Here is a 16,918-nt window from a genome sequence, read left to right as displayed (position 1 = left end):
TAGAACCACAACTACAAGAGCTGTAGATCACCGATGAAGAAGGACTCTATTTCTATATAAAGCCATGTACACAACTCTTTGTAAATTGATGTGAATGCTATACTTGTTCTCTCTCACACACACTTTCTCTCCTCCTTTTCTCCACGTCTCTCTCTTCAACTATCATTATTTAACAGTCCAACAACCTTGATCATCTCAATGGAGTTTGATGAATGACTAAACCATCCAAACCAAATACCAAGTTACTTAGCTTGATGAAACCCAAATTGGATTTAAAATGAAGAGCAATTTTTAACTTTTACTTACTTCCACTTCCTTGGCAAGGCTTTACATTGTATAGTTTTTTAACTTAAAAACTTTTACTTCATAGTTAGTCAAACGATGACCCTATAAAATTTTCATTTCAGCTTTAACGGGATGCATAGATCACATAAGACCTCAGATGCTCTTTTCTATGGATGCATCATAACTTAGACTCCCCCGTAGGGGAATACCATGATTAAGCATTGAGTCTACTACCATAGCAACTGAGTATTCGTGATGCTACCTTGCTAATTAAGCTTGTTGAATGACATCAATTAGCATCCGTAAACATTATTTGAGAACAAAATCATTATGACATAGGACAAATGTTATTGATGCAATGATGCTAGAAAAGGAAAGAGTACTAGGACAAATGTTCTTCCCATGAACTCCAGCGACAATTCAACTAGATACGGTGCTGCAAAATAGGTGTATCAGAAAAAAAGGTCTGGTCATTTACAAAAATATACTATTAAATATGATTTTTTTTTTAAGAAAACTATCAAATTTTTTTACCTTTTATAAAAAACCATTACACACTCAACAGGAACCAAATGCTCACTCCTGCAACAATAGTTACCCTTATTACACCTAAACTATCAAGTTCTTTTTATTAATGATAAAGCAAAAAAGCAACTCCATACATCCATGACTAGCTAAACCTGAACCTTCGGAGCTCCGTTGCATATGTTAGGTTATTCCCCCTACAGGAGAATGTATAAAGATATGATCAACTATTTCAATGTATGTACATTCCATATCAAAAGAACTTTCCCACGAAATAATATTGCAATAGTGAATAAATCTCACGTTATGGAATGTACATAAATTGAAATAGTTTTCTAATATCAATGTTTTTTTTTTTTTTTTTTTTGGATCTTTTGAAGGACATTATTTCTATTGATGACCAAGAGCCTTCCCATGAAATGCCTTCGATTGAGTTGATTTTTGTATTTGATTTGAGATGCTTGGATGATATAGTTTTGTATCATTTTCCCTTTTCCTTGCTAAACATATATAGGTGGGGAAGTGGGGAACGTATTTTTAATATACTTTAGTACTATTTTAGAGGAAGTGTTGACCTATTAACATGCTTTCCGACCAACTTCATAAGAAAGAATGAATGGGAAGAGCCTTTTTTAAGTTTCAAACTTTGAAGCATGCTTTTGGATAAAGTAGGTTTATGGTTTTTTATAGTCAACTGGCTCCACCCCCACCCATCATATGTTCATTTCAGCCCTATTGAATTCAAAAATAACACCATTGTTGTGGGAAGCATGTGATATACCCTTATCTTCTTTCCCTTCAATTCCTTTTTGTGGTAGGGGGAGTAGGTGACAATACATGGATTGATGGGTTGCACTTCTTGGTCTGGCTCAATTTGGGTAAGCTAGCTAGGTGCAGAGAAATTAAATTCCTTACAGGGTTAGGAGTTGGACATTGAAAAATTAAAAAAAATATATTAATTTGTCCTCGAGTAAAAAATGTAACTAAGCATAGAAAACACAATCTTAGCCAACTAAGGGAATGGAGTCATATTCTATTATGCACTACTTGTTCAAAACCTTGCCACAAAACAACTTCATTTAGAGATAAACAATGTTGTTGATTCTTTTATCTGGACAAACACTCTATCGAATAGAAGATATCTCATTGTTATAGGGAATGTAATGCTGTGTCCCCCTGATCATCTCGTGTCATTGGCAAGAGCTCGGTTGTAGGTAGCTAACTACCATTCTACAAGCGATGGAGAGTCCTGTGCTTCTGAAATAAAAATCTTCTTTGTGTTGTGCATAATAGTGCAGCATGAGCGAAAATCACCTAAAAAATCTAATTTGATGGGTGAAATTTAAGCCTTCATCTAAGAGTATCCTTAGGGTTGAAATGGACCAATCCTCTACCTGCTCATAGAAACCCCCCCCAATTCACGACCAACACTCTTTTCTTTTTTAAAAAAGAAAACCCATCTTACCTATTGATTCATACACCCTTCTCTTGATCTCAACTCTCTCTTCTCCTACTACTTCAACAATGTCTCCAAGATTCTATAGAGTAGCAGATTCGAAGATCATCAATCTCATTTCCTTGAAGCACATTTCCTCTGCAAGAGGCCTCTCCAGGATAATAGAGACATTCTCATGTACAGGTTAGAACTCAAGAGTCTCAAACAAAACCGTTTCTACTTTATTGTTTATTTTTTTCTTTTCTTTTGGTTTTGCTAATTAGACTGATGAAGTAAATAGAATCTATTTGCAGAGGAGATATATACTCCATTCCATAGCAAGAAGTGCATGCAAGAGCAAATAGAGATGGATGAAGCTAAAAGGAATAACTGGAATCTCTCAACTAGTTCAATGAAATCTCTAAGGAAGAGTAGCAAGCAGAAGAAAAATATTCTTATCAACATAATGTGCCATTGCATTTTATGTTGATTAGAGTTTGCATCAAATGTATGCCAAAATGACATTTTTAAAGGACAACTTTAACAAAAGATGTATAAAGTTCTCAGCAGCACCCTAATGTATATATATTCATGTCCGCACAACGGCACAAGACCTAATATCATCGTACATAAAAGTGCGTGAGCTCAAGAAGTATGAGGTTTAATTGAGATGCATAGAATTATATATCATTATGTGTTACATGTACATTCTTTTTTGGGTAACTATTAGATGTTCATTGGTACGTTAATTGCTATGTACAATTGACAACAATAATTTTTTTTATTTTTTAAGTTTGACAACAATGACAAGACGCCTAAGAATGATGGTGCTTGTTAAATGCAATTTTTTCATAAAGGAAAAAGAAGAAACCTTCATAATTTTTCCTTTTCCATGAAATTGAGGAAACCCATTGTATCATATGAGATCAATAAAACATAGAAAGGGTTAAATTAAATCACACCACACAAAGTACAAACCCAACAACCAAAAGAAAATGGCCTAGAAAAAAAAAAGTGAAAACCTTATTTACATTCTCTTTCATGTTCAAATGTTTTGGAGATCAAAGTAGGGACACTTTTCAGGGGGACTTGTTCTTGTATTTTGTGTATCAGAGGTATATCTGCATGATAACTCTTGTGAAAGGAAAAATGGTTGGTGAGTCCAGTACTGAGCAGTGATGACTGATGAGTTCTGAGTTCTGGGTTGAATATATGTGGTGAGTGGAGAAGGAGACGTAGGTTGAGCAGAGCATGACGAGAAGACCTTCGTCATCATCAATCATCAAACTCAATTATCCCTTTGCTATCAAACAGACCTCCCAAGTCCCAACTGCATTTTCTCACTTGCACCGATTCTGAAGCAATCAATTCTCCTCTTCCATGGTATTTCCTTACTTAGGGTTTATCTAAGTGTTTCACTTCCCACGAAAAAGATCCCCACTCCTTTTCTTGGTAACAACAAATAGCTATCCTCTCCCTCTCTCTCTCTCTCTCTCTCTCTCTCTCTCTCTCTCTCTCTCTCTCGCTAGTGTTCACAAACCAAGCCACATAAACTAACAAACCAGAAGAACCAAATGAAGAAAAATAAAAGGAAAATAGAAGAAGAGAAGAAGTGGGTTGTTGGAAGTAAGTTAAAGAGACCTGTGTTCAAGAATATTAACATTGGTTCTTTGTCTCTTAATAGTCCCAGAAGAATCATCACTTGTTGTTCGCTCCATTACTGCTTTCAATGCTTCTTGAATTGAGCTAATGGAGTACTGTTGTTGTTGTTGTTCATCATTGGTATTGGAACCATCATCTTCCCCTGTGATGAACAAAACGTTCTTAACACGTCCACCAAGTGTAGTAATCTCAGCTTTCAGAGTTCTTAACCGGAGAGCTTTCAAGGTTTTGATAAGGTCTGGTAAGAGATCAGACCTATCTTCACAGCATAAAGAAGCTTTGATCATGAATTTTCCATCTTCATCTGATGCATCCACAGTGAGTTCATCTATCTCAGTTGGTACAGGACTTGCTTCAGCTATCTGTGATGTCTGTCGTTTCAGTTCTTTCACATGTTGGATCACTTCTGCTAGCAATGAAGCTTTATCCGTCTATAACCAAAACAGCCCACAAGCAATACCATTAAACCACAAGATACAACAATAAAATCAAAATTATAGTGAGACTGTGATAGAAGATTGAGAGAAATAGTTGTGGGCTTTGTGGGGTGGAAACTGTGGAAGAGATGGGAGATGGGTTGCAGATTATTTTATTTTATTAAGATTTTTGAAAGGCGTGAAGAGGATCTAATGGGTATTTTCAGAAGGAATTTAAAGAGTTTAAAGTGCACGCTCTATAAGACTGACAAGGATGCTTGTTTGTCTTTCTTTCTTTCTCTCCTTTAGCTGGTCACCGGCAAGAAATTTCTATGAAAGCTTTTCAGCTGCTCTATTGTTCCTCTTTTTCATATCAACTGAACAACTTCTACGCTTGGTTTACTCTTCCTCGGAAATATAAATTTATGTCAGTCAGAACCCAACAGAACTATGAAGCAGAAGAAGCAGAAGAAGAAGAAGAAGACTACGAAGAAAGAGAAAAGAAGAAAACATGGCTTACTGCATATACTAGCTTTCTACTAATCTGATTTTATTTCGAGAAAATTAGAAAAAAAAATTTGAATCAAAATGGTCCAGAAAGGTTGGAATAGAAGGGCATAAGAAAAAACCCAATTGAAAAAACAGAAAAATGTAAGCGTGGAAGTACGTTTAGATTGTTTTTCCTTTGGTAATCTGTTGATCATGATGTACTTACTTTAGTGGTGTTGGGAAGCAAGCTGCGTAATTTAGCAAGATGGTTGTTGATTCTCTCTCTTCTTCTTCTCTCAGCTTCGCTATGGCTTTTAGAAGCCGCAAGCGCCTTTGCATCCATAATTTCTTGGGCTGTCATCTTACCCAACTCAGCTTGAAAGCCGAATTGTGAAGAACTGTGATGGAGACCACCGGAGACGTGTGGGTCTGATAAGATCCTGAGATGATCGGATGATTGACCTTCGTAAGCAAACTGAAGTGCAGAAGCTCTTCTGTTGAATAAACCACCCAAAGATGATGACGGATTTGGTGAAGCAAAGAAGGAATCATGATCTCGAACCGAGTTATTGGAAAAGGAAACCGGGTTGAACGTGTGAACTGGAGGGAGAGACCATGGAATGATAGGAGAGACATCAGGGAAGATTAACCCTCCTCCACCACCACCTCCTACATACCCATCAGAGCTACTGAATTGGTGTTGTTGCTGATGAAGCTGCTGTTGATGCTGTCGAAGAAGTAGCTGTTCTTGGTAGCTTTGGATGTTGTAAATCTGTGAACACTCACCTCGATCTTCTTCTTTCTTGGCACACATCTCTTATCTTTCTCTAGAAACCTATGTCGATAACCTCAAAGCCAGCTATTTACCTCAAACTCTCTTGAAGTCAATATCGATCTTATTTTTCTCTGAAGAAAGATTGGAACTTGGTTCACTCTAACTGGAGAGATCAGAGATGGAAAAAAACAGAAGCAAAATATAGGACTGATGAAAGAAAGAGGAGGAGAAGAAGAGAGAAAGTGAGACAGACTTTGCTTCAGATGTGATGTTGTGGGCTTGTGATACAGTGGGGTGAAGAGGAGGTGTCGTAATCCCCCTCTCTCTCTCTCCGTGTGTAGTCGTGTGGTACCCAAAAAGAACAAGAGAGAAAAGCCAAGCTTAGAGTTCTCTCTGCCTCTCTTATCTTTTGTTGGGTTCTTCCAAGTTTGTTGCCACATATGTGACCCTCTTTTATCCTCCACTCCCAAGCTTTTCTTTTCTTTAGCGTTTGCCCTCTTTTTGTTCCTTTCTTCTGTTCTCTGAACAACCCACCTCTCTCTCTCTCTCTCTCTCTCTCTCTCTCTCTCTCTCTCTCTCACACTCTCAGTTTCTCTCTCTACATGTCTATCTCGAAGTCTATAAAATCTATGATGACTAGCAAGTATAATTATGTATGTACACTAGAGTGGGTGTGGGACTGTGGGTAGGGTAGTCTCCTTTGCTTTAGTCTTACGGCAATCTCTCTTTCTGATTAAGTTTTGAACCAAGGGCAAAAATGATAGCTCTCGAGTTGGTCAGGTTGATCAGCTGTGTTGTTCTATCTAATTGTTCCTTGTTGGTGTTGTTGTCACCCTTTTTTTTAGTTCTTAATCATGGGTTGTCGTTAAGTCTTACAAATACTAAAAAAAAAATGAGTGAGTGAGAATGGAGAGATGATGTTGGTGTGGTGTTTGTGATTGGTTTAAAGTGAGTAATTAGTGTTGTGTATGAGAGCGAGCTAGTGCTGGTGCGGTTGGGGCAGCAGCAGCAGAAGCAGAAGCCAGCAGGAGCTGAGCGCAAGGCCAAGGGGGAACAGAATCACAAACACAAAGCATAAATAAATAAAAACACAGTGAAGGCACGACACACCGATTGTCGACCGACCAAAGACCAAAGGCCCAGCCCCAGCCCCAGGGCTAATCATGATAAAAGCTTACCAACCTCGGTCAAGCCCCCACGTTCTTCCACACACACACACACAAGAGTCTGCCTCACTATTTCCACGCCACCTCTTTCTGCTTCCCCAAAACCATGTAATCATTTTGTCTTGGAACGCACTCCTTCTACCCCTCACTCTCTCTCTCTTCTCGTTCCTTCCTGAGCTGAGAGAGCCTGAGAGAGCTCGAGAGGGCTCTCCACATTCCTCGATTTCAGTTACTCAATTTCATGCCTTTTATTGGTCTTTTTGAACACTTTATTGAAAATACAAAATAAATCATCCGCACATATGACCTTATCTTACTCTCTTATGGGTTTATCTATCCAATCTGAATCTTTCGATCTAAGGAACTTTGGGGAAAAGAACGAAAATTGTTTTGTCAGTGGCTCTGTAAGTTGTATTGATTATTCTCCCACAGCTTACTATCATTGAGAATTCTTGCCAAGTTGGCATTTCCTGCAATGATTATCAATATATATATATATATATATTTTTTGTAGGTAATCGATTATCAATTTTTTGTAAGAACGCAAAATTCTTGCCCTGCATCATTCACATATCGAAGTGGATGATAAGTGTAGAATAGATTGTATGAAATCCCCAAGAATGTCGCCAAGTTCCAATTTTTTTTCTTTTCCATTTTGAATAAAGTGAACTAAAGTAGTATACATATATTCGTGAATCAAAACGCTTAACACTGCAACAATAGTTGCTCCATATGCACTCAATTTCACTGGTTTTTCTGTCGAAAGATAAACCAAGAATAAATAAATCAACAGCCCCTAAAACCATGGACAATGGTGTAGGCATCCCATATCAACTCCCTCTGAATATATTCAAGCCACTCCCAATAGGGGTCAAAGTCTAATCTTTTACGGCTGATGTCATAAAATAATCAGCAATTGGTATATTCTTTTCAAAAATAGTAGGTGATCTTCCAATCCATGCTCTCTAAGACTCTTAAGTAACTTTGCAACCCATACCAAAGTAGCAAGGCATGGGATCCAGAATGCCTGCATTGCCAACGCAATAGACAAGGCACTGTTTCAATCAGTAATTTCCCCACACCTACAACACGGGCTGCTGCCAAACCTTTCATCATAACTCCTCACCAAATTGAAATATGTATTGAAACTAGTGAACTCATATTAGTTGATGATCTTTCATTTGTAAGTAGTTTTGATCTTTTTCATGTAGTGTTTTGGTCATTTTAGTGTATTGGTTGGCAATTTGCATATTTGTTCTCCAAATAACTCTACTTGTGGTTGTACGTAGGGGTGTAAATGAATAGTCGAAATCCGCTTTTAAATTCGCATCTGCATCCGTTTAAGGGTATCTGAATTCGTCCGATTATTAATAGGATGCGGATATGGTATACCCCTTTCTTACTGATTAGTATCCGTCCGATAAAATTATCCGATTAAGTTATTTATTTAATTTTTTTTTCTTATTTTTAAATTTTTTTTACCTTTGATATGTGACTAATTTTTTTAGATTTTCTACTTATATAGCTACCAAAATTATTAAATTCTTAAATTTCAAACATAACCTTCACAAATAAAATTGTAGACATGTAAACAGGTAGTTGAAAACTTATATTCAATCTGTATTCATAACCGTTTAGAAGAAACAACTTAAGAAAATAATTATCCGATTATCATCCGAATCCGACTGAATCCGTCCGAAAACCTATAGGATATTATCCGAATCCATTCGAATATAATAGTATGCGAATATGATATTACCACTATCCGATCTAAATCCGGTCCATTTACACCCCTAGTTATATGAGGATTTAGTCCCCTCACATGCAGAAACCCATCTTATTACTTACCCACTAGTCTTTTTTTATTATTAGAAAGACTGAAATTTTATAACTAAAGAAGAGAAATTTTTACATGACAAACGTATAGAGATCATCAAAACAAATTTCAATATCTAAAGCCTCAAATTCAAAACTCATAGTCTAAACAAATTAAAATGTGGCTCTTTGCATATCATCCCAGCCTGTTTCCCTCCGAATATGTCCTTTCCCTTTGATTCGAAGCTTGCAAGAAAATCTACTACTAGATTTGCCTCGCAAAAAAAAAAAAATTATCTTCCACTCTATCGTCTCTAGATATCGTTGCAATGCTTGCATATTTGCATGATAAAACCATGGCAATCTCCTTTTGTTTGCAGCCATAACCACTACTATTAAACCCGTCTCATTCCAGAGCTTTGAAATGTTGATTAACTCCCTAGCCATTGACCAGCCCCTCAAGCACAGCTTCATAGCTGGATCACACTCAAATAACAGCAGAAATATTTCATCATTGTTGGATATATTGCTGTCCCCAAACAAACCACCAGCACCAACATGTCCTGGAACACTGCTAATAAAGAGCCATCTATGTTCAGTTTGAGCCACCTGACCTAAAGAAGCACCCAATGTACCTCAATCGTAGCCTTTACTGGTTGTATTTTGACCTAAACACCTAACCGAATCCAACCCCCCACCCCATTGCACTCCAAAAGAAGAGGAAAACTGCTGCCAAAAGTTTTGAATGAAACCACACGCCACAAACAAGTGATCAAAGCTCCCTTCTGCACACTCACCTAGAGAGCAACACGACGCAAGCTGAATTCCTCACCGCTCTTCCCCACTAGTCATTTTAGGTCTTCCTCTACTTCTTTTACTTCAATCGAACGTACTCACTCTTCCTTTTATGCATCTATTAGTGTTTGCTGAAAATGTCAATAGTACCTCAAGTGGCTCTCATGAAGTTTATGCTCTTCTGATGCAACTCTCAGATCAATTCTAATACAATCTTCCGCTTTGGACTAAAGACCTCGAGATTGTATCCAATTTGAAGTAGGTTTGATAAGTCGGTGTGAGTTGAATCCATTTGATGGACGTTGTAACCATGAATAGAACTCCTCCTAAGATTTTCTAGATTTTATCCAATTTGAAGTAGGTTTGTACGTTTGAGGTTAAACCCTATAATCAAACCATTTAACTCAACGAAAATAAAACCAAAGGTTTTAGTTAAGCAATTGTACTCTCAGACATTAAGGAAATATGTTCAATACTGAGGCCTATAAAGCTCCTGGTCATGTTTTGAGATATTTGCAGGGCAAATATAATTAAATGTGTTATTATCAAATATCTTCATACTTTGTATTCCGTCTCACACTCTTCCTTTGAGATTACGCATACTTTGATAATGGCGGTCCCTAGCAAAGAGAAAGCAATGCCAATAAAGGATTTTATCCTGTGTACATAATCTTACAAAATCATTGATAAGTTATTGGAAAATCAAGTGAGACCATTTCTTCATAGAGTTGGGTCCCCCATTAAGAAACCTTTTTTAAGAATAGACAAATTACTATTTTGTCAAACTAAAAGGTATATAGCAATGGCGCCCTTGCAGCCCCGCTAGGTAATGTTCGGACTTTTGAGTTCGACCTATGCAAGCATTATTAGACAAATTACTAACAATCTTATTATTTACTATTTAAAGAAGAAAATATATGTATTGACATACTCAATGTGAGACAAGTTTCTCTCTATTTTTAATATTAGGGTTACAAGTGTTCAAAGAAAACTCAAAAACAAATTACAAAAGCCCTAGAGTTTGAGAAGAACTTTAAGTTCCATAATTGCTAGGGTTGATATCTCCTTAAGCTTAAGTTGTGAAGAGTGGAGTTTGAGTAGCACTCTGAGTTGGAATGGGACTCTAACATTCCAAGGAATTCTTATCCTTTACAACCATTTCATATTTTTGGAAAGTATAAGTTAGAGAAGATCGGTGATTTGAAACATCAAAGCATAAGATAAGATTAATGAGGATATGTAAGGAAATTTTTTGAGTGCTTAAGATTTAGCCAAGGTTAGCATGGGAGTGCATTGATCGGAGGATATCGCATTGCTTTCGTGAAGCGAATTTGATTACAGATTTCCTTGCAAAAACTACAACAAAGGATCAGATTTTTCTCCTATTCGGAGTGGCCTGAATATGTGCTAAGGGAACTACAGTGGGATGCAATGGAGTCTCAAGGTTCAAGTTTGGCTAGATATGATAGGATGGAAAATGGTATTCACTTTATCACTGATATAAGAACCTGTGAATTTGGGTGTGTTAAGGGCAACTGTTGTTATGAGAGTGAGTGTTCAGTTCCTGTTGAGCGTGTAATGTTTCTTTCTTATAAAAATTAATAAAATCTAACCCTTTTATTAATAGAGGTTAGCATGGACAATTTTATTATTTTTTCATTCTATCCTATAAAATTTGGGGAGTAGTTTTCAAATATATTATCCTTTTCAGGAGATACATCATAGGCATTCGTTTAATCAATGTTTTTTCATGACAATGAAGTTTCTCACATCTTTTTTTTTTGGTAGAAGTTTCTCACATGTTAAAAGCATATAGAAGTATAGATTTGTTTAAATGTAATAAGTTTGGTATGAACTATCTTTGGAAGTCTATCTTACTCATTCACGATTTATTCCGTAAGACTCATTAGATGAACATTACTGGTACGAATCATGGATAGAATCGATCCATTACCAATTTGCCCTAATCAAACCTTGTGTATGGCTCAGGAGCATGGAGATGCTCAAAATCAATTGTCATCTGATTAATTGTTCTTGAATCTGAGCATCGACTGTGATAATAATTAAAGCAAGATACTGTAAAAAACTCATGTAAGAGGAAGCATTAGATCCAATATGAAAAGCATGATATATATCGCTATCCACAATCAAAAGCCTTATATCCCTCATAATTATAAATTTGACATTAATCCTGTAACGGGATAGTCGAAATACACCTCCGAATTTGCATTCATATTCGTTTAATGGTGTCAGTATCCGGAATTTTTCTTACCGGAAAATATTTGTATCCATCCGATAAGCAACTCGATTTGGATAATTGTTTATCAGATCGGATAATATCTAGATACAGTAAAGTATTCAACATTTTTTTCTCTGAAAATGGATGGTAATCGGATTCGGAAACTGGCAATCGACAACCGGATAATCAGAAATTGAAAATTATCTTGTTAGAAAAAATATTAAACATTCTTTTCTCTTAAAAATGGTTGATAATCGGATTCAGAAACTGGTAATCGGTAATTGAAAATTGGAGATCAGAAATTTTTAAAAAAATGATAATCCCCAATCAATACTCGAATAGTTTATTGGATCGTATTATAATCGGATATCCAGTAAAGTTCTGGATTCGAATTCGGATGCCTTCTCAAAATTTCACCGTATTCGGATTTGGATACGGATAGCGGTTTTGTTTGTCGGATTCAAATACTAGTGATTCCGAACCTAATATGATCCTTATACAGGTCTATTTGACATGTTTCAGATGAAGAGTTATTATTGCCTGAAGAGTTATACTAAGAAGCATAATTATACCGATTACTGTTATAGCAGGCAAGATTAGACCAACCATAGTGTCCTACAGCCTCTTCATGGAAATTTTATTACACATGTAATGAGTCACATTAGAATTCTGATGATTTGACATGGCCATATCTGCAATATGAGTAAAAGAATCAGTAGATGAATTATCTCTGATTTGAACTTCTTGAGTTAGTAACATAACATGAAGTTCAAAGTATGTACCGGAATGCCTCGTATGGAAATAGAGGTAACAAAGGGAATTTATCCATTTAATAGAAGACTATCCATTTCCTTGTAGATGTGTGACATGTGTTCCAACATCTCATCAAATGGTTGAAATCATGATATTGATCTGGTAACAAAGGCAATGTAATTAGGACAAAGTCCATTAAGTGCATATAAACAGAGATATTCATCACTCACTAATTTGACAGTTGCTGCTAATTGGTGTGCTATGTACTTAATTTTCAACAAGTATTCATAGATTGTACTACCTCTTCTTTTGAAGTTTTGAAGCTGCAGGAGAAGGTGGTTGTTGAAGCTGTTGAATAACAGCGACAAAGCTGCTCCAGAGCAGTATTGTTGCTAACAACTTGAGCATTGACTGGCTCAATAAGAGAAGTGATGAGCTAGCACATGAGAAGTTGATCTTGAGGAAACCAACCTGCATGATTAGTGGCTTAAGAAGTGAAACAAGCTGTGACTTCCACAGAGGAAATTTGTCTCATTTAGCTCAAGGGAGAGGAAATTATTGAGGGTAGGGACTTGGGAATGCATGGGTTGGGGCCAAAACCTAAACCTCTAATGCCATGTTGATTATGATTTTTGAAGAGAGAAGAGTTGATGAATTTAGGTGGTTCAGTTGAAAGGTACAACTTACGTCTACTGTTGAATGGGTTCTCTCTAGTGTTTTATTATTGATTAAAGTAGATTTAATATATTGCGCTAAGAGGACCCAACATTAGTTTCTGGTTCACTAAAAGAACACACGTGTAAAATTCTCTAACTTTTATTAATATAAATAATCTATTAACCAAAAAAAAAACTGTCAAAAATCTTGGATCAATGGCAAATAGATGGTGACGATCAAATCTTTATTAAGTTCCCATATAATAGTCTAGTTCGTTCATCCACCTTCTTTGAACTTGCATGATCCATCCATTCCCTGCATTAATACTTTCAGATTCCCTTCTACATTACTGACTACAAACATATGTTAATGAGCTTGCTTATAAGACATGCATCTTTAAGGTTTTCTATATTTCCCACAGATGCTCCAAATGCTCTTCAACACATCTCTCTAAGTTCTTTCATTTCAAGGAAATTTTTGTTGGATTTCGCCTTCTGAAAAATATTATGATATGAATACAAATACTATAAAAAAAAAATGATGAACAGAGATATGATAGAGAGAGAAAGAGAGACTTTTCAGGGTCTAAGACTGAAGAGATCTGGAATGTGAGACATCCATTATTCACAACCCCACAACCATTTCTTGTTAATTTTATGATTACTAATCACTGCCATTAACAGTAAACCTGGAAAAATATGACTATATCCCATCAGTGTTTGGAACAGTTCAGTTTGTCTCCTCTTTGCTTCTCTTTACCCTATTGGGCCAGTCAATATGATGCAACTCTCTCTCTCTCTTTTGAAGAGAATTTTAGACAAAGGGTTCTGACCTTTTTGGTGGTACACAAGCATGGCTAACTTTGGTCCCCATTCTTTTTTGTTTCCTTCTTTTCTCAGAGATTTTTATAATAATTCAAAGAACTGATGATGGCACCACCACCACCACCAACGAGCGAGCTTATAGTGATGTGCTAATGACATAAGCTCCAAGGTATCATGACGTGTGAGCACTGAGCAACTATATATCTCTTCTTGCTTATGGTTTACTATTTGATTAATCTCTCTGCACTATCCTCTCGTACGGCTCACATTCCCCACTTGGGTTTTAATTATATATATATTTCTGGTTAACTAAGTACCTTAACTGATATTTTATGTTGATAGTGAGAGAGCTTCTTTGCATTGTTAAAAAAGGTTCAAAAGGTTATAGTGGACCAACAACATTGGGCCACAACACAAAAGCAGATCAGCTAACCTAATTTCTTTATCAACAAATCCTTTTTCGTGGGCCATTTCCTACAGATAGTATTCTCTCTTCATTCTTCTGGCTTTGAGGTTTAGAATTTAAGGAAATATTTTTGGAACCATTTGAGATTTTGGTTAATCATCTATATATGAAATCTAAGTGGTTGTGGGTTTTTCTTCTCATATGTATCTAAGAGCTTCTTGTGTTTTCTTTTTGGATTCTAGGGTTTCATTTATTTATTTAAGGAAGAAAAGGGTTGGTAATGGTGGTGGTGGAGTTCTACCTTTATTGCTTAAACTAGATTTCTACAGGCTTCTCCTTCAACCACACATGGTTTCTTTACCCAAGTCATTTCTTTTCATCCTTCTTCCTTTTGATACACCTTTTGCTAAGTCATAAAGCTAAAAGAGTTTGCCTTCTTTCTTCTTCAACATCATAACATTCATGTTTAGTTATTTTTAGAAGATCATCATCATTCACAACTACCTTTGGCCTATGCCTGTGTTAGAACTCAAGTAATTGTTCGCTTTTCCTTGCCTTATTCAATATGGGTTTCTTCAAATCATGTATCCAGGATCTTCTAGGATCCTCGCCAGTCTTGTATATGATTTGCCATTTGAAATTCTAGCCATTCTACCTTATTCCTTGGATTCTCAACAAGATGAAACTCTCTATACTTAGTTGGGATTAGATGGCTTCAAATGTTTTGTAAGGGATTCTTATTCTTACCTGTCTATCTAGCTATGGATATCATAAACAAGTAGATACAGAACTGTAATAATGATTTTGTGGAAAATGAATTCTAACTCCATTAGACCAAAATCTTGGTAAAGCTTCATGATTGGTTCTGTGGTGAAGATGGTTTCCAACCATGTTTATAGTGCAAACCGCATAAGACTTAGTGGATGGAAATCATGTTGCATATGCAACTCTCAGTCAACAATAAATCATGTTGCCCCATGTATACATTTGTGATCCTGATTACCCATTCCCTCATATATTTTTTTTCCTGTCCTTGTGCTTCAGTGTGAGAGCTAAGTAGGGGACATGAATAAAGCTGGATGTTGCTGATCAATTGTTAGAGATAAAAACAGTCTCTCAATGATATTTTGTATGGTAGTATTAAAAACCGTAGCAGAGATGCAATTTAAAAGCACAACTCATGAAACTAGTTGAACCAAGCTAGCTCCAACTGAATTATTTCAACCCTATGAACTGTAAAACCGATATTTACAAATTCCCTTTGATCAGCTTCCATGAAAAATAAAACATCCAGGGGAATCAGTCAAACAATAAAATGGAATCTAGAAATTATATCTATAGTATTTTAACCTGGCTTTATACAAAAATTTTATGCAATCTCTCAATAAGAGAAGCTTGATGCTGTTTCATTAATTTTTTGACAAAAAAGAAGTCAAAGGATTGTGAATAAGAATATTTGAGTGGGTTCTGGGTGAAAATTATGCCTTCCCCTAATAAGGTAATCTACACGCAAAGAAATGATGAAAATAAAAATCAGAGAAATAACGATGTTAGGCTCCAAGGAGTTAAAGAAAGATGAAAATAAAGTACTAAGAATTTGTATCTTGTGTCGTCGCACAATTTATAGTGCAAAAAATTACTAATTTTAAGGAGTAATGTAAAATCCGTTCTATCCATAGTGATAAAAATTACTTTTTCTGGAGAGTCTAAATTGTATTTCTTTTGAGTTTGAGAATTTTATCAGATAAGAATTAAATTTGATGTTACTATTTAACAAGTATGAAACATGGTCAAACAAACACTTTAGACACATCAATGAAAAAGATGATCTTAAAAATCAAAATCGGTATTTATTTAATTAGTAGTCATTTTCAGACTTCAACTTCAACTTTCGAAATTCTTTCACATCTTAAGATAACAGTCCATGGAGGAGGGCTATTATGCAAGCACCACCAGCTCTAAGATTTCAGAAAAGTGAAAAGCAAAGTGAATATTTTTCCTAAGAATATTTGAAAAACCATTTTCCACCACCACCACCACTTCCTTTAATCCTAAACTAGGGTTTCCTTCATGTGTCACATCTAATTCTAGTCGACAAACCTCTGTGGTTGGTCTATTCCAATTTGACAGGGAATAATAAAAACCCTCTTTTGACTTCAGCCTTCCAACCAATTCCGTCCATCTTAAGATTTTTGTTCTTTCGCAGTTTGGTAATTTTGGATGGAAAAATGTTTATTAAATTCATCTACAAGATCTTTTCTTGAAGATGATTCATAATCTAATCTTGTGGGAACAGTTCTTGAGACCTATAAAGTTGGTGGATACACATGTTCATCAAATAATTAGAAATCTGATGATATGAGGTCTTTGGTCGGCAATGTTGCCTTTCCCTTTCAGACAAATTTTCAGATGATGACAATGCACAGGAAAGTCATACCAAACACAAAATCTAAGATAATTTGACCGATAAAGCATGGTTTTTAGCCTCTGATGGATCTTAAAGCTCTCATCGAACTTGACATAATATAGCCGGCATTTTAGCAATATTAACTAAGGGCCCATTTAGTTACATGAGCCTGAAGATTTCAAATATCTAGAGATTTCAAATCTATAGATTTCAAATCTATGGAATTATAATTTATAAAATTAGATGTTTGGTTGTGGAATGAAATTTGT

General features: G+C 35.9%; 1 protein-coding gene across 1 annotated transcript; it reads right to left on the bottom strand.

Moving 5' to 3' along the window:
- Positions 1-3,057: 3,057 nt before the first annotated feature.
- On the bottom strand, positions 3,058-6,052 carry LOC149012409 (transcription factor bHLH30-like). Its single transcript, XM_089160086.1, has 2 exons — positions 5,039-6,052; positions 3,058-4,338 (listed from the first exon to the last, which is right to left on the bottom strand). Exons 1-2 carry the CDS (start codon positions 5,624-5,626, stop codon positions 3,877-3,879), a joined length of 1,050 nt encoding a protein of 349 aa, XP_089016212.1. The 5' UTR covers positions 5,627-6,052; the 3' UTR covers positions 3,058-3,876.
- Between the last annotated feature and the right edge of the window lie 10,866 nt (positions 6,053-16,918).

This window comes from Hakea prostrata, chromosome 6 (assembly GCF_041222555.1).
Source record: "Hakea prostrata isolate BN-2017 chromosome 6, UWA_Hpros_2, whole genome shotgun sequence".
NCBI classification, from domain to species: Eukaryota; Viridiplantae; Streptophyta; class Magnoliopsida; order Proteales; family Proteaceae; genus Hakea; species Hakea prostrata.
The sequence above is the reverse complement of the archived record's forward strand: the minus strand, read 5'-3'. Positions and strand labels throughout refer to the sequence as shown.